Raw genomic sequence first — 27,903 nt, forward strand, 5'->3', positions numbered from 1 at the left:
TCTCTCTCTATCTATCTTTATTTTTTCTCTCTCTCCACTTCCGAACAGTTGGTGGAGTACCAAGGGGCTCTAGTTTGTCAATTTCATTTGAAGGCAGTGCGTAAATAGATATGCGTCAACTAGACACAGAACCTTTCGCGCGATAACATACACAGGACACACACACACCATTCGGGAACGTGTCGGAAGTGATTATTTAATCTACGCGTTGTACCTTAATCACGGAAGAATGCTGCTGACTGCGATGAAGTGTATGCTCATCACTGATAACCATACCCTTGCACGCTTGCATAGTGACATGAAACCGTTTATAGCACTCTCTCTCACAACTTTTGATGTGTAATAGTCAAACGAATATGCGGAAGGGTTTATGTTGCTAATAAAATGGTAAAATAATGCAAACAAGTGATGAACTAAGCGATAATGGCGTAGCCTATGTTAAAGTCGAATAATCGCAGTAAGAATCGACACCACATCGGTGAAAGTTTACAGTGTATTATCTCGTGCTACTCCACATCTAGGTGATAGTCTTGCTAAAGAACATCGAATAATCGCTAAAGAACAGCACTGATGACGCCAGCATGACATTGGGATGAACTATCAATCACACGTAATGATGGTACTGTTTCCTAATGAGTTTGTTGCCATTCCATAGCGCCGATAAGGCCTCACTGGAATCCCAGAAGCGATCATCTGGTTGTGGATGAATAAACAACAAACATTCCGGGAACTTTGCACAGGAAAAAATGTTCTAAGAGACAAAACTTTGTTGTGAAAACTCGAAACATAATAATAATAACATGCGTGCCTGTTGTTATTCGTGTGAAGTGCGCTGTAATCCTATAGGTTGCGGGAATGTTTCTATTTTTGTTAGGCCGTGATAATCCGAGAATGTTAGCAAATTTATTAGCTAGTAAAAATTTTTCTTGAAATTCATTTTACACCCCTAACGCATCTGTTAGTGTTGATGTCATCGGCGTACAACCACTAATCTTCCACAGTATGATCTACCCAAATCAATCATTCTACAACTCCTTCATTGGGCGTGATTAAATCACTGCTACAAAACGAACGCCGTCACAACGCACAATGAATCAATCGACAAGTCAAATTCAAAGATTTGGTCGGTGAGCAGATTAAACGCTTTTAAGAATGCAATAATGACCTCCTACATCATCCATCTTTCTATCATAGACCACAATTCAACTCGAGCTCGATTTGTAATAACTAATGTTTTAATACTTGCTTTTTCGTCTTTTCTTCCCCAGGATATTCATCGAGATTTGGACCGTCTTCCAACGACACAACGAGAAGAAGGCTGCTTTCTTTCATAGCAAATCGACATATCACCCAGCGAACAACTAGTTGCCAGAAAGAACTGATCGTACGCCGTTGAAGATACGTAAGCAGACGAGAGCAAACTAACCTGATCAGCTGATTTGGCGCATGAGCTCTCATCGGTGCCCGTGGTTTGTTCCAAAGAAGCTGCTTCATTTGGATCTTAAACGGAGAGAACAAGGGTTCGTTCTAACCCGGCACGATCATCAATCACCGACTTGGATGGATTGACGAGAGTAGTCCATCGACGCACTCGAGCGGTGATAGATTAGCATCAGAAAGGAGAACGTAGAACTTTCCTGCTGTCCTGCCGAAACCTTTCGCAAGCAATACTGTGGAAGCAGTGGAAGGGCTACCGTTTCTCACACGCTATAGCAAACAACGAAGAAACAACCGCAACGAAAACATATTACAGCCAAGATAGAGTGAGGAAGATTGGCAGGAGTTAGCTAGTCTAACCTGTCTTAACTAATGCCCTCGAGCGCTTTCTAGTGGGAACAAACGCATACACTATACAACAAGGCACAAACCGACCCCGCTACTACAATGAATTTACGATATCAGGAAACGTTTTGTATCATATTTTTACTATGCACCAGTATTACCCTCGGAGAAGACTTTGACTTTGTGTCGGAGGCGAACGATGATGTGGAGGTAAGTGGCTATTGCTTTTACTTTCTTAACACAACAAAAATGTAACAGTGTATGACAGACGTTAGGCTGAAGTTGCCTTACTTTCTTAACAAAAGTCAATCATAGACAAAATAAGTTACGGACCACCTCTTTGCTGTTCCTCAATACCGTGAAGTTTTATTTTACTGTACATGAACAAATGATGCTCTACCCATTTGAATATCTCTCTTTAGCCATTGCGAATTTACAGTACATTTCCCGGTTGAGTTTCATGGCAAAGTTCTACCCAACCATTGTTACTCCTTTGCCCCTTCCGTTTTATCAATTTTCTCTCATTATCTCCAGACAACCTACCCCGCGTCAGCGACCTCCAACTTTTCCGAAGAAAATGGTACACTCGCAAAACTTAATTATCAAAATGCCAATCAAATGCTCGGAGGCTTTCGCCAGCCCGGAAACCTTTCATCGCTGCGTGTCCCTTCGCGAAGACGTAAGATTCCGGAAGCTTTATCAAACTTCACCGCACGGGACTGACTGTTCGTTGCCCTGTTCGCGAGGAAACACAAACATTAGGCCACGAAAACAATTTGTAAATCAATTAAATACGCTTGGCTTAGGGCATTCGAGCTTTCGAGGGAGATTGAACACAACGAAACACAACAGGAAACTGAGCTCTCGCTTCCTCTATACGACGAAAGGTGAAGTAAGGGAAACGCGATCAGAATATGGCCCATGGATGGGACATGGATGGGCAGTGGAAAACGTTTGCCCACTGACAGATGAGGGAAAATTTGATTTGCATAGCGATTTCGATTCCCGACTGGAATGCGCCAGTTCGCCAGACAGTCTTTTGGATGCTCTGATTTTAGAGAAAAGACTCGTCTACTCACGTGCCATTGGGAGATTTCTTTTCCACGTTTCTTAGTGCCATGGGATCAGTGTATGTGGGGAATGTTTTATCGTTTATTTTTCCCAGGCGAAACGAGCTGGGCTTGTGTGGGGTTGGGTGAAATAGCTACCAGAACGTATCCGGGGGTCTTCCGGAGATGGATGTGAATGGTAAAAATATTCAAATCTATTCTTCCGACCGGTTTCGGAGTATAGGGCGAAAACAAAAAAATTTATATGCTGGCGCTTAATATTCCAATCAAATTAATACGGCCCTATTCCTCTGATCGGTATCTAAATGGGGAAATGATTTTACACCTTGTAATAAACCGTAACATCGGGCTTTGGGGTATTCGCGCTTCGGCCGTCCTAATCACATCCCGTAGCTATGTTTTGCTATCGTATTATTAATGATTTTATTTGTTTTATTTCTTTTCACTGTTAATGCCACTTCGTCGTTTATCCATGGGCATACAATGCATCGCAGCCGATATCAGCGGAACCACTGAATGTAGATAGCCAAGCGAAATTAAATAATCTAAAGGTAAGTTTTTGATACATATGCTTATAAGTGGATAGTAGCGAGGACGTACCCCTATTTATCATATATAATATTCACCGGATTCATGGAACTGACACCACAGATTTTCAAACAAAAGCTATCGAATGAAACGAATAGACATTATTAGTATTTATAAATCGTTGTTTGAATAACTTCGTTATTAGTGAAAATCTGCAATCAAAGCGATATCGACAAAAAAGTGTTGCTAAAATGGAAATCTATTATGCAAATACAAATTTGGCACTCATATTCTGGCTCGTTCGTAATTATTGAAAATAAAATGATAATTTTATTTAATCAGATAAAAATTTACACTCTAAAACAATAACACTCTAAAAGATTACAATTTATACGAACTCTTTCACACTGTTACATAATAGCTTTGTGTACATCGTGAAGCGTAACCTTCAATATTTGTGCTATTTATGAAAGTTTGTTGTCAAACACGTGAATACAACATTATTTAACATATTTTTAATAACTAGTAGCTGCACTCCCATCCCAAAACAACTCACGATACCATCACTCACAGTCATAACCATAACCATACCCAGGGCTAGCGTCAAGTAGGGCGTATCCATCCATCCATCCTTTCTTCGATCTAAAGCCATGGTGCCACGGGACAAAATTCTACCGACACGGAGCTCACGGCGCCTAAGATTGATCGATGGCCTGACAGGGATTTAATTTTGTTGTTACACACGCACAACATGCCCAAAAGCCACGGCTTTATTTCACGCATTTGTCTTCCCTCCCGGGAATCGGGGAGGCGAGTTCATCAATTAACTGGGTGTTTCAGCGCATTTCTAAACGATTGCTTCTTTCTTTCTTTCTTTCTTTCTAGATAAAGGCCGGTTTCGACATTCTGCCGACCAAGACCACGATTCAACTTTCCCTGATTCTACGGTCCAAGAGCTGGAAACATGTCCAGACCAGCCTGAAGCAACGCACAATCAGCAAGCTGGCTGAATATTTCCTAGTCCCTGAGGTAAATCATTCGATGTCGATGGTTTTTTTTGTTTTAAACAGGTTGGTTGGTATAACATCAAAACTGGAAACTATCGGAGTAAAATAGCGTGAGAAAATGTTTATTCTTTGATGGAATATCTTTACATCGAATCGTCACTCATTTTAACTCGTTAATGCGTCCAATGGCTTGTACCTCATTATCACCACCATAATGGAAATAGCTCATTTATCAAGATGCTCTTAATCTTGCGTCGTTCGCTCTGTTTACTGTCCAGCTAGGGCATTTTATTCTTTCCCAACGACTTACGATCCATTAGCGTACGTAAAATTGTTCAATTAAGCACGTTTTAACGGCGTTTTACATTTTCTTGGAACCGTTTCAACAAAATTTTATGATTCGATCCATCGTGTAACGGAAAATATTACCACAACCTCATCCCAAACCAAACTCTCTAATAGTCTTCCTTCAAATATACCATTACTGCCAAATGATGTCGTTATCCGTCGAGCATCGACGAAACTATGCCACAAACGGAAACCCGGACCGGACATCAGGACGATGATAGACCTGTTTGAGGCTGGGTGGAATAGAGTACGGACGAGATCAAATGTGAACCATTAGAACGTAATATACCCACCCCTCAGGCCGTTCGTTCGTGGGATCGTCAATTACAATGTGCTGCATTCGGGGTGCATTCGATGCATTCAGTGCGGTTTGACAAGCTTGCTGCTATTTCGTACCACCATTGGCTACCGTGTCATTGGATGGCAAGGTACAACGATGAATGGTCAGAAGGATAGCTTGATTTTGTGTGTTGTCAACTCGTTACGGACGTCCTTTCATCCCCGGAATAGTAATTAAGTTGGACAAGCATGAGTATTTGCTTAATTGATTGCTTAGGGATTTGGTGCTCCAATTCCCTTATAAAATTCCTATAATAACTTAAACTAGGAAATTTTATTCTGCCCAATATACTCAAACTGCAACATAACTTTTCTAGCACATAGCACATAGCGCATCATCAAAGGTTTATCTGCTGACAGCTTTGTACATAAAAACCTCGCAGCACGATGATAAAATCGTGTGGACATTATTACATTCACCCGGCACGATTCATTTACTCGCACACAAACATTAATTCCACGCTGTAATACGGATAATTACTGGCAATCATAATGTTCACACCAGCGCGTAAACCAAATGGCACGTTTCGGCAATCTCCGCCCTCTGTTACAAATGGGACACCGAGCGTCATAAAACGATCCGCACTATCAGCGAAAGGACCGACCATCGTTACTTTCTTTATTCCTGTTGATACCGTACCGATGCTTCCTTTATGCTTCAACGATTAAACACCGAAACGATCTCATTTGATCCGGATCCGATGTCGTGCCTTCTGTCATGTTTGTCTTCTGCTTGGGTGAGCACACTTTGAACGTGGGGCTAGAAAGATACCAGTATGACCATCATGCATACTTGCATGTAGCAGCAGCCAAACCCTCTCGGTCCGGCGAGCGTCTGGTGGCGAGCTGGAATGCAATTCTTTCATCCAAGCTCCGGGCCAACGATCGGATGCCACACCCTTTCTTTGTAGCGTTCAATATAAAGTTGAATTATTGGCGTACTTGTCATAGGTTCGCATTCTCCTAACCTTAAGTCACTCCTCCTACCTCGTCTATTCTAGTACTGTGATTGAGTAGTTTCAACTTATGGCCACCAACTGATGCTCAGACCTCGATACAACGAGAGTCGTTAAGCACAGGGCATTATGTTTTGTGCATCGATTGTTCGCAAGAGCACACGCAGCACAACAAAGACAACCGTCTTATCTAGTAACAATTTCCCCTAATGGTGTTCCGCTATTTTACCGATCTTCTTCCTCTCTTTTCGCTTTCCGAAACCGGCAGGATTCTTTCATTGTTGAAGATGTGAACAGCTACGATAGGCACACGATGCTGGAGAACGCCCTGAAGTACGACAAGAAACCTCCGCTGGCGGGAAAATCGCTAGGATTGATTGGATTTCCGGTAAGCAAGCCGGTGCACATACGAGCAACGCATTAAATTCCTTAACCCTACAGCATTCAGTAACTCACTCGTTTGTTATGTTCCTTTTGTTTGTGTGGGTACAGATTGAATACGGAGAGAAGTTGTCACGAAGTGCTTGGCAAAAGGTACGAAATATCAACAAACAGCTGGCCGAAATTCGTGACATCACCGGTATGGACTTTGGCTGGTGGATCATCTGGAAATCGGAACCAACAAGGCAATGGTCAGCAAATGAGCAGAAGAATTTGGCCAGGCAGAAGCGTGAAGTAGCATTTGATGACGAATACACCTACGACTACGACGACGATGATGTTGCAGATGATGATGAAGGGTGAGCGTCTCCACTAAAGTGCATAATGTTTTCTATCATTACTGATATATTTTGTTTCTACAATAATTACAGAGAAACTACAGAAATTCCTCATGCTCGCCGACACCATCATGGTTCCAGTGAGGTAAGTTCGCGCGAAACGCTTTTCCTAGCCCACCGCGAAGAATACACCTTAACCAGTAATAACGCACTAATGACGATGAAACCCATTTCGATAATATCTAATAGACCGATTACAATGCTGCAACTGTACTGTTTCTTTCCTTTCTGTCCGCTCTTCTAACGCTTAACAAACTTCCCGCCCCTCGGTAACGGTTCCTCCTAACCACTACACGTAACGAAACGGTGTGCTAGAATATACGGGTCTCTCTAACCTTCCATAGTCCACGTATCCGTATATCACGTAGAATAAGAAAATAAAACTCCATGAGCAAACCTTTCTTAGTGATGATCAAAATTCACCGCTCGATTCAACATTTCCCGATGGTTAAGGCAAACATTTCCACTCACCATTACACCACCCCTCCATAGCCGCCAGATCGCCATACTGAAACTTTCATCCTGAACGCAACCCCACACGCCAACCAAATGTATACGTCCGTTGCACATAAATTGATAAATTTTCTCGCCCACACGCGGCTAGCTTACTTTCCTGGGAACGGTTTTCCCAGCCGGAGAATTAGTTGTGGAAACTCACATTTCGCGTATCGCGTCCTCCTGCCAGTTGCTTGATTTGCCGTACCACAGTTTTGCGAGTCCTACAATTGTGCTTCTAATTGAGACCATTACCACCGTTGCGAAACTACACTTTCTGTCCGCGATCGCGATTATTTCTCTCCGTCCAACTTCCCAGCAGTTGCCTCCCATATCTTACTTCCTCGTTCAAGTAAACTTCCCCCCAAAATGGTCCCACATATGTACGCAGTGAACCGACAGTATCTGGCGGTCCGCAACCATATTACATTTCTATTGCCGGAAAGAACTCGACGATCGATTAGCGATTGGTCGCAGTAGTGATTTTAATGTTTCTCGTGTTTGGTAGTTTTTTCCCATATCCCTACCTTCATTAGTGCTTTAGAAAGCAAAGTTCATAATGGTTACTAGTTAACAGCAGCAACAGAAAGCAAAAAAAAAGCATCATACTAACGTTCGTGGTTTGGATTATTATTACTTTTCTCTTTTATGTTTATTAATTCATTTTTAACTCAGCGTACTTTGTGAATACTACCGTAAGCCCAAAATTCAACCTTAGTGCCTGATATTGTATAGCCCCGTTCACGTACAAATACCAAGACACAAAGAAACCATTCACCAACTGTTCCAACTGTTGCCACACACTGCTGCAAGCGAGTTCGGGTTAAATTATTCTTTGTGCATCGTTCTTGTTTGTGTTATGTGATAACTTGTTTTGCGTTTTGTTACATAGAGCTGCTTTTTATAACATTGTTTCTAATGTGTTACTCGTTTCAATACCTGTTTTTTTTCATTAATACTTACCATTTACACATTGCAATGTTGATTTGTATCGGAACTGGTTTCACGTTTACTGCCCTTTCAGCATTAAACTCCGTTTTGCCAATGAATTCAAAGTTAATTAAAATTGTACTCCATTTCTAAGATTTTTTACACTTTCTTTATACTTTTAACTAATTAAAGAACAACCTCTCGAACAGAAAACAAAAGAAACCCGTAAAAGTGAACCAGTTTCTGTTTCCTTTGTTTGCTGGTGCGATCTTCCGTACCATTACGTTCCATTATGTTTTCATTCCCTGTTGTTTTCCTCGTTATGGTTGCGTGTTACGGTAGATAAGTTTTTGTCCCCGAGCTTTTCCTACTTTTCCATTCGATCATCCTAACTTCCGCGGCACCCCCATCCATCATCCCGCGTGAACCGTTTTCGCGCTCCTCCTACTTAAACGGGATTTTAATAACGTTTTCGTTCGCCCACCCTTCAATCGCCGATTGGCAAAAAATGCACAGAAGCGAACCAAAACAATCAACCACTTTATAAGTTTTTGCTCGGTTAACGGCAATAACGGCCAATACTTGCTATATAGGAGATGCGCATTGCGAAAATGCGATGCTTTCAACGGTGTACCATGCGCTTTGCTTTGTTCTTTCCGTGGCCGTGGCCTGGCATTTACGATACGATACCGTTGTCTTTTCCTTGCCATTTTGTTATTTATCATTGGAGAGCTTTTCTTCGAAAGGACACAGGTATGTTCTTTGTCGTCCTGTGAGCTTTTTTTTCGTTTCTTACTCTCTTTACATTTTCATCGTAGAAATGTCAGGGATTAGACGCAACTAGGTGCAAAAGGTTCGACCGAGCGTCAATTTATCTGAGTGCCCGTGGAGAAAAAGACACTCGTATCCATCATAAATTGTGCCATTTTCAAAACAACCATCGTGACCATATTTCATCCGCCGTCGTGCTGTGATGATTATGTTTTAAAGGCCTTTAAATAACTGCTACCGGGCTGCCATTATCATCGTGGTGTTGGAATTGAACTGGAAATTTTCAAGGTAACTTGTATCATTGTTATTGTTAAATGGGCCGTACGAAAACACCTTTGAGAAAGTTCAATTGCGGATAAACAAATGTTTGGCTCTGACGCTATTGTTGTTACGTATTTTGCTGTTAAAAAGTGAATCATAATTTTAAGTAATGTGTTTTACTATTACTTAACATTTTTATAATAATATATTTTAAATTAAACAAAGTCCTATAATGGATAAGTTTTGGAAACTTTCTTTCATTTCATTTGGATATCTGTCATTGCTTACCTGATTGACATGGAAATCGCTCCGGAAAATGATATCATCGAACGAAGCGACCACGGTGGAAATGTATTTCCTCCCAAAAGGAAATCGATATTTGTAAGGAAAGCGAATGTACTTATGAAACGGAGCGGTAAAATCTCCTAAGGACGTTTTCCGTACTCATTTCACGAAATAAAGTAACTTTTTTGTCACAAAAGTCACAAACTGTAAGCCGCAATGGAGAAAGGAACAAAAAAAAAACACGGCGGAAATGACCGCTTTAATCGATTGTAACTATTGAGCACACTAATTGTGTAATTCAAATACTCAAACCCAAAAAACTAGACTTCATTTAGCACCGTATTGTATGTGTGCACGCGCGTAAAAGATGAAATTAATTACATCCTTCCTTTGCGATGGAGGCGCCCAGTGCCGTTCGGCGCTTTGTTTTGTATGGACGCCAGCACGCTACCAATGCTGTCGACAGGATCCATTATCGCTAATGGTAAATCAACTATGCCAACTGCGTGACGATAGCTAGGAGAAAGGCTTTGTTTTCCTTTCGTGTTGTTAATCCCTTTCCCTGCAGCCAATCGATAGGCAATTGCAAATGGAAATGGAGTCCCCTGGTCCGCTACGATGAACGAAAGCCGAAAGGCACGGTACACACTGGCACTCAACAATCCTGTTGAGCAGACGCGTTTTGCCTTGCCAATCTGTTGCTACATTTTGTCTATACATTTTGTTGCATACACCAGTCCCACCATCCCCGCAATACCGTGCCCGCTACCAAACGTGCGTAGTTTGTTTTATTTATTCTGTATCTTTTATTTCTCTCCCACAACAACATCCTTAAAAACATGTGCGTGCACAACCTTCCCACCGGTATTCACTTGCTGCTTTGAATTAATTTCCATACAAACTGGCACACACTTCCATCCGTCCAGCTCTGCGCTGTCCACCTCCATCTTTCTACCCCTTGCCTTTACGTCTATCTCTGTATATCGCACAGCACAGCAGTGTTGCCTTTTGTTCATGACTTCCCATCCTAATGCGAGGGCGCCTACACTATGTCCCGTGGTTCGCTCTTGTCTTGCTCTCTGTCCGCCCGATTACCACGGATGACGATCATGATCACCGCCTGTGAGCACGGGGGCCTACCTTCAATGTGCACAATTACATACTAAACAAAAGGTCGCCGAAAAACCGACACACACACACACACACAAACCTAGCGAGGATGTGTTTTTCCACCTTTGCGATTGAATTGGTCCTTTCGGGCAGCGTGTGCGCTTTTGGAGCTTTTCTTGTGCGTCAGACTTTGAATGTATGTTTTGTGTGTGTGTTTCCGCGTGCGTGTGTGTGTGAGTTTTGTCGTCGTGTGTTTATACAATTGGGATGTTATTTTTATATCGTTTTCATAGCAACATTCTCAATGAAGAGGACGCTTGCGTGTTGGAAATTCTCTATTAGGATCATCTTTCCATTTCTGTATTTTTTGTACATAAAATTCTGTTCATTACAATCTCTCTGTCTATTTCTCTTTTCCCGTTTGCTATCTCTATGTTTCAATCCGTCTGCCTTTACTGTTTTCCTTGCCAATGTGTTTTACTCATCTTTCGAAACGAAAATTTACACACGCGGAAACTGTATCATTTGATGTGTGTCTCGCTTGCAAAAACAATCATTTCAAATCGAACAAATTTTGGCAATTTCATGTTGATGCTTCGCACAAAGCAGTATAGCACCAAGAGTGCCCACAGCTCACCAACTCACGCCACTAACAAGCATACTAACAATGATGGACATGTGTCGGAAAAGCATCATCACCATCAACATCAGCAACATCAGCAACAACAACAACATCATACCCATCATGCCAACGATGGCAAGGTGGTAATGGAGCACGGTGGTGGCCGTGGTGGAACGTCGGAGCACCGGAAGTCGCCGGTAATGGTATCGGTGACATCACCCGCCACGACACAAACGTCACCGAAACGCAAACACACCCACGGGCTGTACGATCAGGTGAAGGAACGTTCGGCAAAGAAGCAGGCGGCCGCAGCAGCACACAGCCGCAACCATCAACCGGAGCGAAAAGCAAACCCAGCAACGGAGGCAACGGCAGGTGGCGGCAGCTTTGCGACGCCGCCAGATTTGCGCGAAAGCGTTTCCCAGCTCGAGTCAACCATCAGCAAAACGATCGCAAACAACGAACAGCTTAAAAAGGACGAAGAAACATTGCTCGCCCGCAAATCAAAGCACAAGCGAATCGATATCGAGCGTATTGTCGAAACGGAACTGCTGCTGCCGGAAATCGAACGGCTGCAGGACGAAGTGTTTCGGGACGATTACGTGATTGAAGATGTGGTGCGGGGGTCAAAGTTTTACGATTCCAGCACCGAGCCACAGCTTGACGGTGAAGGAAAATTCGTACCGCTAGAGCCACAAGTGGATGCCGGAAAGCAGTTAACCTCAACCGTTGCCAGTGTGAACAAAGCCACAGTAAAGCTGACCACCGTAAAACCGGTCCCCGTGACAGTGAGGAAAGCGACGACTGCATCCCCAATCACCACTACCTCAAAGAGTGTGTCGGCTCTTACCACTCCAAGCGGCAGGACCACCGCTACGACTGAAGGAACAACGCCAGCTTTCTTAACGTCAACCGTACCGAGGCGACAGCAAAGTGAAGCTGCACAATCGTTCTTTACCACAAAGCTTCCACATCCGCCTATCACACCGGTGGTCAGCTCGATTGATGCCGACGAGGATGCACCATCTCGATCGGACACGACGACCACGACGATCGGCACAATCAGCACAACGAGTGCGGCCCCCGTTCCACACCACAAACTCCCGCTCCCCACGGTAACGTCTTCTATTTTACCAAGAAATGAAGAACAACCGGTAACAAAGTCGAACCCAACGATGGCAATTGCAACCACAGCACCGTTCGCTAGAGCTAAAATAGTTGCAACGGAGTCTATGTATTTGCCAACCGCTTCAGCAACCCCTCCAGTGACCACCATCACGGCCTCCACCACCACTACTATCACCGAGGGGACAACGAACTCCGTAGCATCTTCCGCTTCCGCTACTAACACTCGCTCCACTAACATTGTCGCTTCCGTCCCATTGGTGAAGGTAAGCTAATACTCGCCATCAACACATCCTTTGACAAGTCTGTGGGGCGGGAATCAACCAGGAATTAACACCCTTCCGACCCTTGTGCAAAGGAGAAACGGGATTTTTTTTTGCTCCAGATGCAGAAAACTCCTCTCTTGTCACGGTTTTGAGTTTCCCTTTCATTTCTCTTTGTTTTCTTTTAAAAGTTTGACATATACACACTGACATCCACACAGACAACTTTCTAAAAATTAAAACATGCGAACAAAATGGCACCAAAACGGAAAGCTAACTTAGTTTTAGTTTATATGTTTCCAACTCTATTAATAATTTATATTGACTGCATTGTAACCACACGTCAACATCGGGTCTTCTGTTCGTCTTCACTGCACTGATCAATAACTCAAAGTTCGATCCAATCAGGGGAAAAGCCTGTAATGGGAAAAGGAAGGTGACAAAACTTGCCGTGTCGAAGGGTGCGAAAAGTATCGAGGTGGTCATCAAAAATTTAAAGCACGTTCGGTTAAAACCAAAAGCCCCCCACATTCCATACATTGCCATCCTGCCTATTGGATAGCTAATAGCAAAACCGACCAAAGAACGGTTCCTTCTTGACGGAGACCTGCTCCCCTGTTTTATAAAGATACAAAAGTTTCCTTCGTTCAAAGGCAAAGCTTGCCATATGGCCAGTGAAGGTAAAATTGAAAGCGGATGGGCAGTTCCTGGAAACTAAGGATGCTGTTTTCTTGGGATTTGAAAACTTTCCTCCAGTCGTAAGACAAACCGGGGGTTTGGTCATCATGCCCCGGCATGTTACGGCAGGCATTCGCGTGCAGTAGTGTGGTGAGGCTCAAGTGCAATTTACAGTCGAAAAGTTAAAGTTCCTCTTATTGCTCTTTTCATTTCGTATTAATTTACTGTTCCGTTCGTAAAGTTACCCGTTTTGTTGAGCGCTATTGCCGAACGTTCCTGAAGAAGAAGCAAGTCTTTAAGTTCCAAACTGAATACATTCTTGAAAGCACATCAACAAAGATACTACCCGCTGCAGTTTGGTACTAACTTATCTCGTTTGCTTTGGTGCTGCATAAAGTCAAAGCAAACAAACGCCAAATGCAGTGCGCATCGTTTCATTTATTGCTCGGTTCTGGTCTCCTAGGTGCTGTTTTGCATTTTCCATTCGCTTTATGCATCCAGACGACTGTAAGGATTTATTCTTTTTACGATACACGGACAGGCGCTTACATGCATATAGCATTGCAGTTTTATTATCGCTGATAAGGTTGCTCGAGATAAACAAATATATCACCATTGCGTATGTGCTTCAGCTGTTGCCAACGCGTAACAACAGTCCCAAATTTGCTGCCCAGACACAGTATTTGGATCATCAATGATTAATAACAAAGTAAATCCACTAAACCATCCAGCGAGCTATTTTTTCTGGTGCATCTGGTGCATCATAAAAACACTGCGCCATCGTCATCGTCTGCGATCGCGAATTATATTAGCCGTATTTTAGGATACACTAAAGCTATTTCGATCTTAAATACCAAGTGTGCGTCTACGTAGATATGCGTGTTTCAGTGTGTGTGTGTGTGTGTGTGTGTTTTGCAATCATTGAATTGATCCAGTTTTACCCTATTTGTTTCGTAGTTTCAAGCGCTTTCCACGCTTTGTGTGCGCGTGTGTTTGTGTATTTTTGTTTTTCTTACTTTGCTAGCATCTATAGAACTAGGATTTTTTCTTTCACGGATACATTTTAATGCCTTAACTGCTAAATAATTGTTGCAAGTAATTTAATCAACCTTCTCTTGCTCATTTACCATCCCACACATCCCATGTACGGCCACAGCGATCATAGAGCCCTGGTTCAGCGTAACTATCATTAAAGTTGTACACTGAATGAAATTAATTTTTAACCATGTTTGCACAAATTGCAATTCAGGTACACAACTGCAGGCACATCCTTTGTGTAATCGCCAATGGTGCAAAATTATAAACCATCAAACATCAAAGCCCAAACCACTGGGAAACCGCGCGCACAGACCACGCTTAACTCATTTACATTTAAATTAAATGTGCGAGTGTGATGCAAGCAGATAGGCCGTACACAAACAAAAAACTCGAACCATACCAATGCGGTGAGCGATTCGCGATTAACCACCCGGAGGTAACAAATGATCAACCGTGCGGATTCCGATTACAGGAACAACTGGGCTGCACTATGGTGCGGGGAATGGTTTTACTCCGCCGATCCATACGCAGCATATTTTATTTTCCACCTCGTTGTAAATTGCATCCATATCGAATTAATCAGTTTATAAAATCATTTCTTTTGTTTACTTTCATTTTCGCATTCTCATTATCATCACAACCGGATGTAAGCAAAATTCGACGAATTTTTAATCGAAAGCTTTTTAAATTAAATTAAACCATGTTCAAACAGAGTAACGAATGAACAAAACAAGCATCAAAAAACCATCTGTATCATAAAAAGGAAAAGAATCAAAAATTACCACCTCCTCCAAAGCCAATCCATCCCCACGTAGGTCAATGGAAATGGGCGGAAAAATAACTGCTTTTAAATTAGTGCAATCGATGAGCACGGTCGGTGTCTAAAATAACAACAAAAAATGCACCGTAACTGCATCGAAACAGAATAATGCATCGGTTGTATCTTTTTTACTCCCAACAGCGGCGAAACAACAACAAAAAAACACGCATCCACCCATTTATTGCACAACCGGATGGATGAAGTGCAAACAAACATAAAAACCACCCAATTGCAGTTTTGCTGCTATGCATCGGCGAACATTTGAACATTTCGAACAGCAATTGCTGTTCAATTCGGACACAGCTCGACGACGACGTCGATCGTTCAATGGTGAGAGAGTGACAAGAATTGTTTGCAGCCGACGACCCGTTTCTAAACCATGTAAACGCTCTCTGTCCAGCTTTACCCCATGATCGGTTGTTTGCTTACAAAAAATGCATTATTGTTCGACCGTACAGTGAGTTGACCCACATGGATGTCTCGAGCCTGCATGTTCGCTTTGTGCATTTGCACGCAAACCGGGTGAATATTGGTTGTCTTTCGATGAAACGATGGTCAGACTATTTTTTTTTCATCTCGTCGACGTACTTGGAGGGAGGCTGTTGGTGTTTTTTGCATTTGATACAGAGAACTAAAAGCAAATAGTTCGTGCACTCGTACGATTTGCTTTTTATCTTTGTGGCTCTATTTTCTGATTCATGCTGGTGCAAAGCGAGACTATATTTGACGTGTTGTATTATCAATGGACCTCATCTGCAAAACACACATACGATTCCAAGCGAGAATAAGTATGCAGAGGATTTCAGTTCAATTCTTCATTTGTAAAGAAAGGGATATTTATGTTTATGATCAATTCGTTTGTGCTGTTTGAGGAAGAAATCTGTAGCAAATGGTTTGATTGTAAAACTGCTGAAATATGACAAAGATATACAAAATGAAATTATGGAACACGAACGTTTCACTAATGTTCATTGAATGAAATTGCTATCTTGTAAACCTTATATGGTTTCCCTTTAGCCTTTTCACACGTGAGAAAGATTACGACTTGGGTCTGTCCCTTACAACTTTCTGTCCAGTCATATACTCTCGTGAATTTTTTTAATAATAATGTAGAATCGATGCAGATTAAGCGATCAATCAATACTACACTTGTACAAATAATACTTGTACACACTTTAGGATTTTTTGTTCTTCAGATCACTTCGAAACAACATTTTCATTACGTCATTTTCAAACGTTTATATTCTCTAACATCCATATCCTACAATGTGCATAATTTTATTTGCTGTGGGATCTATTTTCACATACACACTTACGAATGTGCATGGTTTTTACACTCCATCAGTTGTTCTTTCGAAGACTACGAGCATTAAGAGATTGTGTCCTTTATCATCTGTTACTCTAGTACGCAGGTGAAGAATTTGTTTTTTGGACGAGAAACAGGTCGTACTATATCAGCCACACGAAAATGCATTGACCATGATGGTTTGGGGACAGTATCAAAAGTGGATTTCCACCTCATTGAGTGTTCACTAAAAAAGCATCAAATTTAATCCGATGTACTGTAAAACTGAGATACTGGAGAAGGTTGTTTCCTCCGGTCTCGAAAGTCTCCTCGGAGATAAGCGCTATGTGTTCCAAACAGCGCCTTTGTTCCAAGCCAAGTGCTGGAACGATTTAACAGACTTCATGGACAAAACTTTGTGGACCATCTCGTCAGATTTTAATTCTATCGGCACTTTTAATTAGGTTCTAGGTTAGGTTAGGTTCTACATGATGTTTGCTTAAAGATCTTTCACATGACAGGAATAGAACAAAAATCCATCCGGACTGTTCCCGGTAGCAAAGACAGACAATCCATCGATGCATGGTAAAAATAAGACCCGGTAAAGATATAGGCGACGCTGTTCGGTGTTGTATTGGTCGTAGAGCCGATCTTCACACGTTAGGACCGAGAAAAAATCCCATCCCAGCCCGTAGCTAGGACTGAATATCCGGCTTCGTGGTGAAATAAGTCGATCCGACCTGGACCAATGAAAAAAAAATCAGACATAGGCCAAAACAGACAGTCCTAATGGTGTATCCACACAATACGACCGGATCGAAAGAATTTCTTAAAATTAAGTCGAGATGGCCAAGTCGTTTAACAAAAAAACCGAATGGAACAGGTCGTAACGGCAAGAAAAAGCAGAAAAAGATATCCAAAATGAGACATGAGCATGCCAATTCATGACCTATCTTAGAGCTAACAACGTACGCAGATGGTACAGTTCCAAACTTTCACAGGCAACAATCAAAGTTGCTCGTTCGTCTTTGGCTTCTTTATTCCGTTAGAACGGCTAGAACGTATCATATTATTCTACAACCTAGACGGACAGCTAGTCCTAGCTAGGGGGAACAGTTCGGGTGGAATTTTGTCTCTGTCGGGTAAAGACCGGCAAAACTACCAATACACCACCGAACCGCGCCAATCGTCGTCTATTGCTGTAAAAATATCTCGTATATAGTTTGTCTATTATTTTATATTAAATGAATTCGATTTTCAATTTTACTTTTTCAAACATTCATGAATGAAAACAAATGTATGGAAATACATGTTGTCACTGTTATTTATTTAATAACATACTATTTATTTTGATTTCTTCTCTATGAAATAAAGGAAAAACATATATTTTGTAAAAAAAAACTCAGATCTAAACAATCATAATACAAAAAACAAACCATTTTTTACATTTTCAAGAAAACAAACAACAACTCCCTAAGCTTAAATTCTCACATCTCACCATCAATCAAAGTACGATTAAGTACGAAACAATCCGGCTAAGTACAAAACAAAAACGTGACAGCTCAAAAGCATCCCCGGTGCGAACCAATGGAGGCGCCTGGTGATGACGACGGACTAACCACACACAGCAAAGAGCCACGGACGTCAATCAGGGCGCGTCCCATCGGACTCGCGGGCAATGAATATTAATTGGCAACTTGCCATGTACGGTATGATGCCAACGGTGATGTCCGTCCGGCCGTTCGTTCATTTTGTCGCGTACATTGAACCACGCCAAAGCCGGTGAACGCCATTAAGCGGCAAACATTCAGCCGTTGAGCAGCTTGCAGCGTAGTGGGCTGCTAATTTTCACACTCACACTTTCGCACGAACCTGCCAGCCACAACAACGCCACAAGTGACACCCCTGGGCATATTGTGAATCGGTACCGGTCCGGCCGATCGATCGCGAGGACAGGGATCAGGGAATCGTGAAAATTACCAAAAAAAAAATCACTCTCACATATATCGGATGGTTGAACAAAACAGAATGTATTTGGTAGGGGAAAAGTCACAGTCTACTCTTAATGATCAAACGGCTAAAACAATTCACCGACAAACTGGGACAAACGCCTACTTTACTCAACGAACTTTTCCTTACCTAGGCAACCTCACAGCATAAAGTTGTTGTTGCCTCGTGATTGTCTTTATTTTCGCTTTCGTATGCTTGTTTCTACTCGCGCGTTCTGAGTGTGTTTGTGTTGCTTCTGGCAAATTTGTGCTGAATGTATGTGTGCGTATCTGTTTTCCCTTTGGGTTTGCGTTGTTATTCCTTCTTTAAACTTTATTTAAACGAATTTGTCTTACTGTGTGGAGTCGCTCCAACCGCTTCCTTCTTTGCTAGAACGAAAGTTTTCTTCCGTATGTGAACTATACTAGCTTTTAAACGTGTGTTGTGAAAATGTCTTACTGCTTTTCCATTTGATTGCTTTCCACCGACCAATATGCGCGTGGATGTACGTAGTACACATCTGTTTGCTGAGACGGATATAGAAGTTTTCCTTTGCTTTTTGTGTGGTTTGTGTGTGTTTGGTATGCGTGATGAGTGTTTATGCTCTTTTCTCATTATTTTACACCTCGCCCCACTCTTGCTTACCGTTTTCTTCTCTTTTCCCATCCTATCTGTTACTGTCGTTCGCACGCTTTTGCTTCCTTTTAGTGCACCTTCATCGCTCTAAACATAGTACCGGAATTAAGAGACAACGCCGTGAACGACGACGAACAGCACTCAAAAACACTCCAACGTTTAATCATTCTCAAGTGTTAAGCGCAAACCGTTCCACACAACCGAAGAGGCCGACATCCGCGCCTCGCAAGGACATCCGTGCAAGGATAAATGCGAGTCGCCCGTTTCGTCGCACTTTTAAATTCTGTCATGGCTGTTTGGATAAAGCTTACCGCTAAGCTTAACTGCCGTCACCCAATGGAGCCCATAACGTCCTAATCACACCGCTCGGAAACAGTATCACCGATAGAGAGCGCCTTTAACTGTGTTTGTCAAGAAAAACATACTCACACAGTAAAAAAAATACCGGAGCAACATTCCTGAGTAATGAATGTATGATGCTCTAGGGGTGGAGAAAAAGACACCAACAGCACCGGAATGAAATGTTTTTTTTTCGAAAAGTGTCCCCATCATTCCGGCCCCATCGTGCATCATGGGTGCGAAACGTACTTAACCTCCTAGTGCTTGTTTTTCACTTGTAAAGTTGAGCTGTTTTTTTGTTTCTACTTGCCAACGACCTTAATGGGGAAGGCAGTGCCATGTAATGGAGGTGGTAAACACTTCATCAGGATTTAATGTGACACTTCTTGGCACACGAACACACGGAGGATGAAGAGTTTGTGCTCAGATGAACATCTACACACACTACTTTGCTTATCATCACACTTCGCACTACACGAAAGTGAAAGCGGAAAAACGAAAAAAACTCATTTCTTGCTCATTTGTTTTACATGTTTTCAACCCTGCTTTCAGCACCACAATAATATGTGTGGGTGTAAGAATATAAGTAAGGGAACAAAATTAAAATGAGCAGTTACAACCTTCTTTTTCCCAAACTATTAATCACAAGACTATAATTAGCAGGCTGGATGAAACAGCAGGGAACAACAATTTTCCTTACTAACAGCAAAAGCACACAAGTGAAAACTAATTGAAACAGTACTACACACATGCTTTTTTGTGCGCCATTTTGTCCACCTTCACCAAGTATGTCCGCTGGATGTTATTACTTATGTCCGTTTTTTTAAGCTTCTTTCTTGTATGCATTCTACTTCACCCGCCACCAACACGCACATTTTCGCTCCCCAGACCCCCCCCCCTGGTTCGACCAAACGCACTTTTCTGTTGCCATCCCCGGGACTCACCCCATGAAAAGCGTTCTCTCTTCCTTGCTTACAACCCAAAACCCCCAAAACCCACTGCTGTTGCTGATGATGATATGTTTCTCGTGTTATGTGCTGCACCTTTTTGTTTCCAATTCTACCCATTTTGCGTTTCTTCCAAAAGTCCTTGCCAACGCTTTAACTCCGCTCCGTCTCGGTCCTTCAGCCCCCACTAAGCAAAACGATAAAAACCAAACTCCTCCCAAATGAAGCGATCGCTTTTCCGAGCACGTTTGCTCCCTGGCTGTGTAACGCTTTTTTATTTGTTTATTTGTTTGCTTGTTTTGTTACTTTATTTACCGGCTCCGTTCAATGTGTCCGACACATTTGTTTTACGCTTTCTCGCTTGCCGTCCGCATCACGTTCGTTCTGGCCGCCAAAACCGGATGTGATTGTTTTTTCGTGGCTGTTGCAACATGTAATTGTACTTTTGTTTTGCTTCCGCTGTTTGATTTCGAGTTTGGTATCGTAATTATCATTTTAATTGCGTACATGAGTCTGCTTTTGTCCGGTGAACAATTTTGTTATCCTTTGCAAAGTTATTGTTTTGTACATCGCAGTAATTGTAGATAAAACCAGTATGGAGATAATATTTTGCTTGGTATATAGCATAGAAGGTTCATTCCTGTGTTTCGCTTTAAACATACATTCCTCCAATACTGTAAACTTTCAAATGTTCTAAATTTAAGAGAAAATGATCCCGTTTAAAATAAACAAAATAAACAAACAAAATCGGAAAATCCGATTTTGTCTTAAAGTTTCGAGGAATTCCCGCAACTACCCTAAACACATACCAAGCAAACAATACATCATCCGTAGAATTGTATATGTTAACGTATTATTTAGCATGAATTTTTACTACTGCACGACAAAGCTTTAGTGCCCGGTATGACGCACACTGCAAATGTGTGAATTCTTTTTCGTTTAAGAATTTAACCTCCAAACGGTAGTAGTGAGCAAAACTAGAAGCTTCCAAATTATATCAAGCACGTGTTGTAAAGTAGAACTTTTACAAACGCAAGCAAACGAAGAGTGTATTATTATATCCAGTACAAACACAATAACTGCTGTGCAATGCAAAGTATGCACGACTATACAATAGCCTTTCGTAAACCGTGAAGATAGCCAAAAACAACTACAATCGTTTCGTAAACTAGCGAAAAGTTACCAATAACCACCATTACTTTTCATCCTCCATCTACAAACTTTACTCTGTCGCGACCACCACACTACTCACATTGGACGCGATTGTATGTTGCTGAACGAAACATTATGCATCACACAGCAGAGCGATGATGAAGCCACGACAGGTTCAACCACCAGCAAAACGAAGGCGGTCGACGTGACCGTGAAGACTTTAACTACACCAACAACAACTACTGTTGCACCGATCGAATATCCACCATCGCCCACGACATCACCAGCAATGACTTCAACACTGGCCAGCTTGTGGAACGTCGGAATGGACGTGGACGAGGAAAGTTTCGAAGCAAAGCACCAATACGTCGATGAAGTGGACGCAAAATCATCGACATTTGTTAGTCCCGAGTTGCCACACAGCACCACCACTGGCAGTAGCTTCGATGGTGAGGATATTGGTTCACGATCCGGTGCTTATACGATCACCACGATCAGCAACGTGCCACTGACGACGGTGAGACAACAGCAGGAGGCAAATCGCTACCAGCCTCACAACCGCAATCCATCCGGTAGAAAGATGGACGAGGAGTACAACAGCGAAGACGAGGAAGAACACGAGGAGGAAGAGGACGTCGACGAGGACGAGGAGGACTACTTTTCGCAAGGGGTCCGTATTACGGTGCTGCCACCAAATCTACCCCCAATACTATCCCGTGCCGATGATGTAGAACCCGCCACTTCCACACTAACAACTCCCGACGGTGCTGTCCCGATCGACCGTTTCGAACCAATTAACCCAACGGACCAAACGCGGTCCTCGTCCGAGCGCACTGACGCCGCTAGTGATCTACCCGGAATGGCTTCACCCGCAGCAACATCCATGACCGCAACGTCCACTGACAGCATCGCTATAACGATGACAGCATCCCCAAATCAAAACACATTCACCACCACGACTACCACACCGCCTAACAGTGCCTACATTCCTACAACAGTTCTAGCATCTACTACAACACCAACCAATAATACTACTACTTCTACTACTACTACTGCTACTTCCTTCGCTACTACTACCGCTGAGCCCGCCAGTTATCCCAGTACTACCCTGGCACCCGAACCCGATACCGTTGCTACTAGTACTACCCTAGAGCTCCAGGTAGCAAAACCATAATACTGCTCCCATATATACCATATAGCATCTCCTAGACATTGCCTGGCCTGTCCGGAACGTTCTTGTGGATGTTCACACGCAAAGCTTTGTTTTCGTATTCCATATTTTGACTTTTACACCGTTTTGATAATTTTTTTAAGAAATGCTCCTAGCTCTGTTAGATTTAATTACGCCTTTTCGCCGACAACTTATGTTTGTGAAAAAGGGTACGAACTGCACCCTCGACGAACATAACAAACAGCGGAAAGTCGATACAAAACATATTCTAATCATGCCAACAATCTAGTAGAACAACGAAAAACATCCCGTTGTTACAACGAATCAGCACCAGCCTAGGCCTAAGTCACACAATATGCACCATCCGTCGCCATTGTTTGCAACTTCTTATGGGTTTATTGATTGTAGTTCTAGTATATTGTTGGTAACCGTCGTTGGCTTTGCGGCCAAAACGAAAAAAAAACGAACAGCCTGATATATAGCGAAGTGTTATACATTTTGTGCTATAAAAATTCCATCAAGACAGCAAATGCCACAGATGTTAAGCACGCGGCATTTCAAATGCACCAGAGACAGCGTGTGGATGTTGAGACCGCGCTTTTAAGTTTTGTTTCTCCATCTGTTTGGTTTCGTCTTGAGCACACGTGGTAGTAGCAGCACTGCGGCAAATTACTTTTTTGGTTTTCTACAATCAATACAAAAGTTAAATTTTTAAATTGCATATCAAGTGCACCTCCTGCGCTGCTGTATACGCACCTTGCATACTTTACACACGAACACAATTTATCGACAGTTTTTGATTTTTACTTACAATTTAACGTTTATACGATAACCGAACACGATTTGTAAAAATTGTACATTATGTTGTGTATATGTTCATTACGATCATGTTTTTATGTTTCTACTAAACATGCGGGATGCGGGTTTTGTAACTTTGTATTTTACAATTCTGAAAATCGGCAAATTGCTTGTACATACTGTATAGGTGTTATTGTTCTGTTCACATTTCAACTGTCCTATTTGTTTTTTCTATTGTCACAACACCTTTCATTATACATACTTCAATTTGTTTTCTTTTTTTTTTTCATTTCAACAAAACCGTGCACAAACCGCTTCCTTCAGTACGCTTTTTTAACTAGATAATGTATAACTTACTTTCACTTTACAATCGATAGTATTTTTTCTCTAACACATTTTCAATATTTCAAACTCTTTTTGGTCTATTTACAATTTTTTTTTATTGTTTACGTCTTTAATTTTAATTATTAGCTATTCTGCTAACAACCGTATCCTTTCTCTACCGTACTAATTGTAATACTTTTGCTTCCCTATGTGCCGTACGTCGAACGTCTGCAGCCAACGACGACGCAGCGTTCCGTGTCTACTGTTACCAAGCCGACACAACTGAATCCGGAGGCGGAGAAAGAAATCGAGTACGAAAACTATGACGATGAGTACGATGATGAGGAAGAAGAGGGAGTGGTGGAAATTACCACCATCAGTACAAATCCTGAACCGCGAGCATCGGCCACTACCACCACGACGGAACAAACGGTACCATCGTCGACTGAGGTAAGGAAATATTAATTTTGTCGCCAAAGTTGACCAATGACAGTTGCTTTATTAGGCTGTCCACATTTGAATTTAAAACAAAAATCCATCATACCTCGTACGAGTTCGGTCATTTAGTCTCAGACACATAATTGCTAAAATACAATTTTAGAATCTCAGAGGAATAGTTCTGAATTTTTTATTTACCAAGCATTTTCCCTAGACTATATGGACATTTCCACAGACTTACAATCTAAGTCAAATCTGCATATATTTGCTATTATTTTGAAATTTATCTTACTTATTTACGGTCTAAGGTCTTGGTTCCCCTGATCGAACCTTTCATAATAGAAAGCTTCTAGTGTATAAGAGAGATTCAGTAGAATAGTGTCCATATTATCAGTGCATGTCAAATAATAAGCTGGATTGGTGGAAATGTTTTCTGAGCAGTTCACCTCCGAAGTATGGAGTACATTATACTTACTTACTGCTGCAGCAGTCCTCTAAACCGCGTACATTATTCAGCTTCAAACTGAACAGGAGTTGGTCAAGTCCATCATTCGGACTGGTTTAATAACCTTGCAATTAATTCCAGGGATACAGCACAGCGTTCTGCTTTTATCGTGTTCATTAGTCATTAGATTTTGAAGTCTTTTCGCTACTGACGCGAAGCACCAATAACAAACTTTTGTTTACAGAATCTCATGTTTTATTTCGAGAGCTGATTATCATACCCAATTTACAACTCAGTTTGTAGATAGTCGTTCGTAGCCGATGGCAATAGATTTCTGATATTAATATGCTTCTGTATTTGTTTTTGTTTTTCAAACACTTCTCCAGCCAAGCACTACACCAACAACGGTAACATCAACCACCACAACGACTTCAACGACCACCACAACCACAACTACTGAGGCACCAACTACAACACCTTCGACAACCACCACACCGACGACCACAACCACCACTGAGGCTCCGTTGACGACCTCCACGGTGCTGACTACGGAGTTGGACGAACCGACCAATCTACCACCGACTATCCGGAACCGTATTCCCAAGCAAGCCATTCCCGCGGGCAAGGTATTCCGCTATCCGGTCTCCCTGGAAACTTTCTACGACAACGAGGACGGTAACAATCTGCGGCTAGAACTGTTGGATGTCCGAGATCAACCGCTCAAACCCAACTCTTGGATCCAGTTCAACGAAGACACGAAAGAGATCTATGGGCTGTAAGTGTTGGGCATTGGCCACTTTTGGATGGTAGTATGATCTCAAATCGTTCCATTTGTTTGTTTTACAGTCCCCTGGAAAAAGATGTATCTCGATGGTCATACAAGCTGCGTGCTACCGACTCGGGCAACCTGACTGTCACGGAAAAGGTTGACATTATGGTACAACAGCACAAATCACACCGCAGCCTAAACCACGAGATCAGTCTCGCGTTACGTCTAAATAGAAAGTTTGCCAGCAATGTCGACTGGCACATCGAGACGGCACGGGGTATCTCTGTCGTGCTGGGTGACGTAACGCCTTCGAACATTATTGTGCGGGACATCCGTAACAGCATCCAGGATCCAAGCTTGGCCACGTTTGTGTACACAAACGAGACGCTACCGAAGGATCGCTGCCCGGAAGAGAAATTGGATGAACTGGTAGCGCTACTCACGGAACAAGCACTCAATGATGCACTCAACCCGGACATCACGGTAAAGTCGGTACAAGGTCAACAGATTGCGCAGTGCACCAAGCCCACCATTCCGAAGGTGAAACCGACGCAAAGCATCTCGCGCAACTTTGCACCCCAAACACGTAACCAAGTCGATCAAGTAAACGCCACCGTAGGACATCTGCTCGTATTCAAAGTGCCGGCGGTAAGTAAGCGACGTAGATGATTCACGATTTCACTCCGACTTCATCCCGGATTTATCAATTTTCACCTGGATCATTCGATGGCAAGATAAAGTTGACCATGCATCTCACGATTTACTATTAGCTTTAGTTGGCCTATCTCTTAGCATTCATTATATCATGATCCACTGTTCAAAGCTGATCTGGAATTAGGAGTGTGCTCGGAGTTCACAATAGTTCTGGAACTCGAAGTCTGAAGTCCAGTCCAAAAATTAATATGATTAGTCCTGGTCCTGGCACACCACCAGAGAGAACGTGACGAGCATTTCAGAGAGAAATCACTTGAGATCAACAGTGTGTGATGCTTCAACGGTATTGTATTTTCACAGGACACCTTCTACGATCCAGAAGATGGTAGCGACCTGAAGATGAAGCTCCTAACGACGGAACGGCATACACTTGATTCCTACCATTGGCTGCAGTTTGACTCGAAGAACCAGGAATTTTATGGTGTCCCGAGAACCAATGACATTGGTCGTAAAGAATACCTTCTGGTGAGTTGTGAAGCGCTCCTACCACTCTAACTTTTGTAAGCACAAGAAGTAACGATAGCTAATAATATAACTCGCTCTTAGATGGCCGAAGATCGAGAAGGTTTGACGGCGACTGATGCACTGGTGGTAGTGGTCAATTCACACCACAAACGTGACTATAGCGTTCTGTTTGAACTGACGCTCGACATTACTCAGGAGCAGTTTATAACGGCCCAGGTACAGCGACGCTTTATTGAGCGTTTGGCCCAAGTGTTCGGTGACACTTCCACGCACTACATCAAGGTGTACAACATCCGGCCCATCCATCACACCGGTCAGGTGCAAGTTTCCTTCTTCAACACGACACTCAACCGACTGCAACAGAAATGCCCCCAAGAGGAGATTGAAGCGTTGCGCAACATCCTACTCCACCAGGACAGCACGATCCGGGCGAAGGTGCGTGAGATTCTTGGGCAAGAGTTTAGCCTGCAGAATGTGAGCTTGGTGCCGCTCGATAACTGTCACGGGTTTGACACACCGCACCACGCAACTAGCGAACCGGAGAAGGCGGCCCCGAAACCAATCTCGAAGGATGACTATTTGCTCACGTTCGTGCTACCGTCGGTTATCATCATGGTGATGCTGTTGATCGCGGCCATCATTGCCTGCATCCTGTACAAACGTCGGCTAACCGGCAAAATGGAACTCGGTAAGTACGGCGATCATTTCTCCATCCCTTTCGGCACTAACCACAAGCGCACCGTCCCACCCGGAAGAACTAATATTGATGAGTAATGACAGAATATATCAATTTCAAACCTATCGCCTCCTCCTCGTCCAATCCACAAGGTACCGACGAAGAGCGGAAATCGTTCCGCTCGAAGGGCATCCCGGTAATCTTCCAGGACGAGCTGGATGAGAAGCCAGAGATCGGTAACAAGTCGCCGGTAATACTGAAGGATGAAAAGCCACCCCTATTACCACCTTCGTACAGCAGCACCAACAATGACGGTGAGTGTTCCCTCCATAATGTAGATTAATGTAATAAAAAAAACTATATTAACTGATTGCTCTCTTCCGCAAGGTGAAAATGAAGATGTGGATGAGTACGTCCCTCCCCAACCAGTCATTGTCGGTGGTCGTGAGTCGCGCGGCAAATCACCGGTCACACCTTCCTACCGGCGGCCACCACCGTACGTGTCACCATAGGCCAGGCGTCCACCCCGCAACGGTGACAACAATTAG

At 42.7% G+C, this 27,903-nt stretch overlaps 1 protein-coding gene across 1 annotated transcript; it reads left to right on the plus strand.

Moving 5' to 3' along the window:
• The first annotated feature begins 1,884 nt into the window (after window positions 1–1,884).
• LOC128710761 (uncharacterized) lies at window positions 1,885–27,867 on the plus strand. The gene is made up of 15 exons (XM_053805614.1): window positions 1,885–1,992; window positions 3,347–3,403; window positions 4,266–4,409; window positions 6,299–6,418; window positions 6,523–6,770; window positions 6,843–6,894; window positions 11,271–12,674; window positions 21,707–22,225; window positions 24,083–24,298; window positions 25,118–25,506; window positions 25,578–26,148; window positions 26,515–26,679; window positions 26,761–27,367; window positions 27,460–27,669; window positions 27,743–27,867. Exons 1-15 carry the CDS (start codon window positions 1,885–1,887, stop codon window positions 27,865–27,867), a joined length of 4,935 nt encoding a protein of 1,644 aa, XP_053661589.1.
• The last annotated feature ends 36 nt before the right edge of the window (window positions 27,868–27,903 follow it).

The sequence above is a fragment of the Anopheles marshallii genome, chromosome 3, assembly GCF_943734725.1.
Source record: "Anopheles marshallii chromosome 3, idAnoMarsDA_429_01, whole genome shotgun sequence".
Classification (NCBI taxonomy): Eukaryota; Metazoa; Arthropoda; class Insecta; order Diptera; family Culicidae; genus Anopheles; species Anopheles marshallii.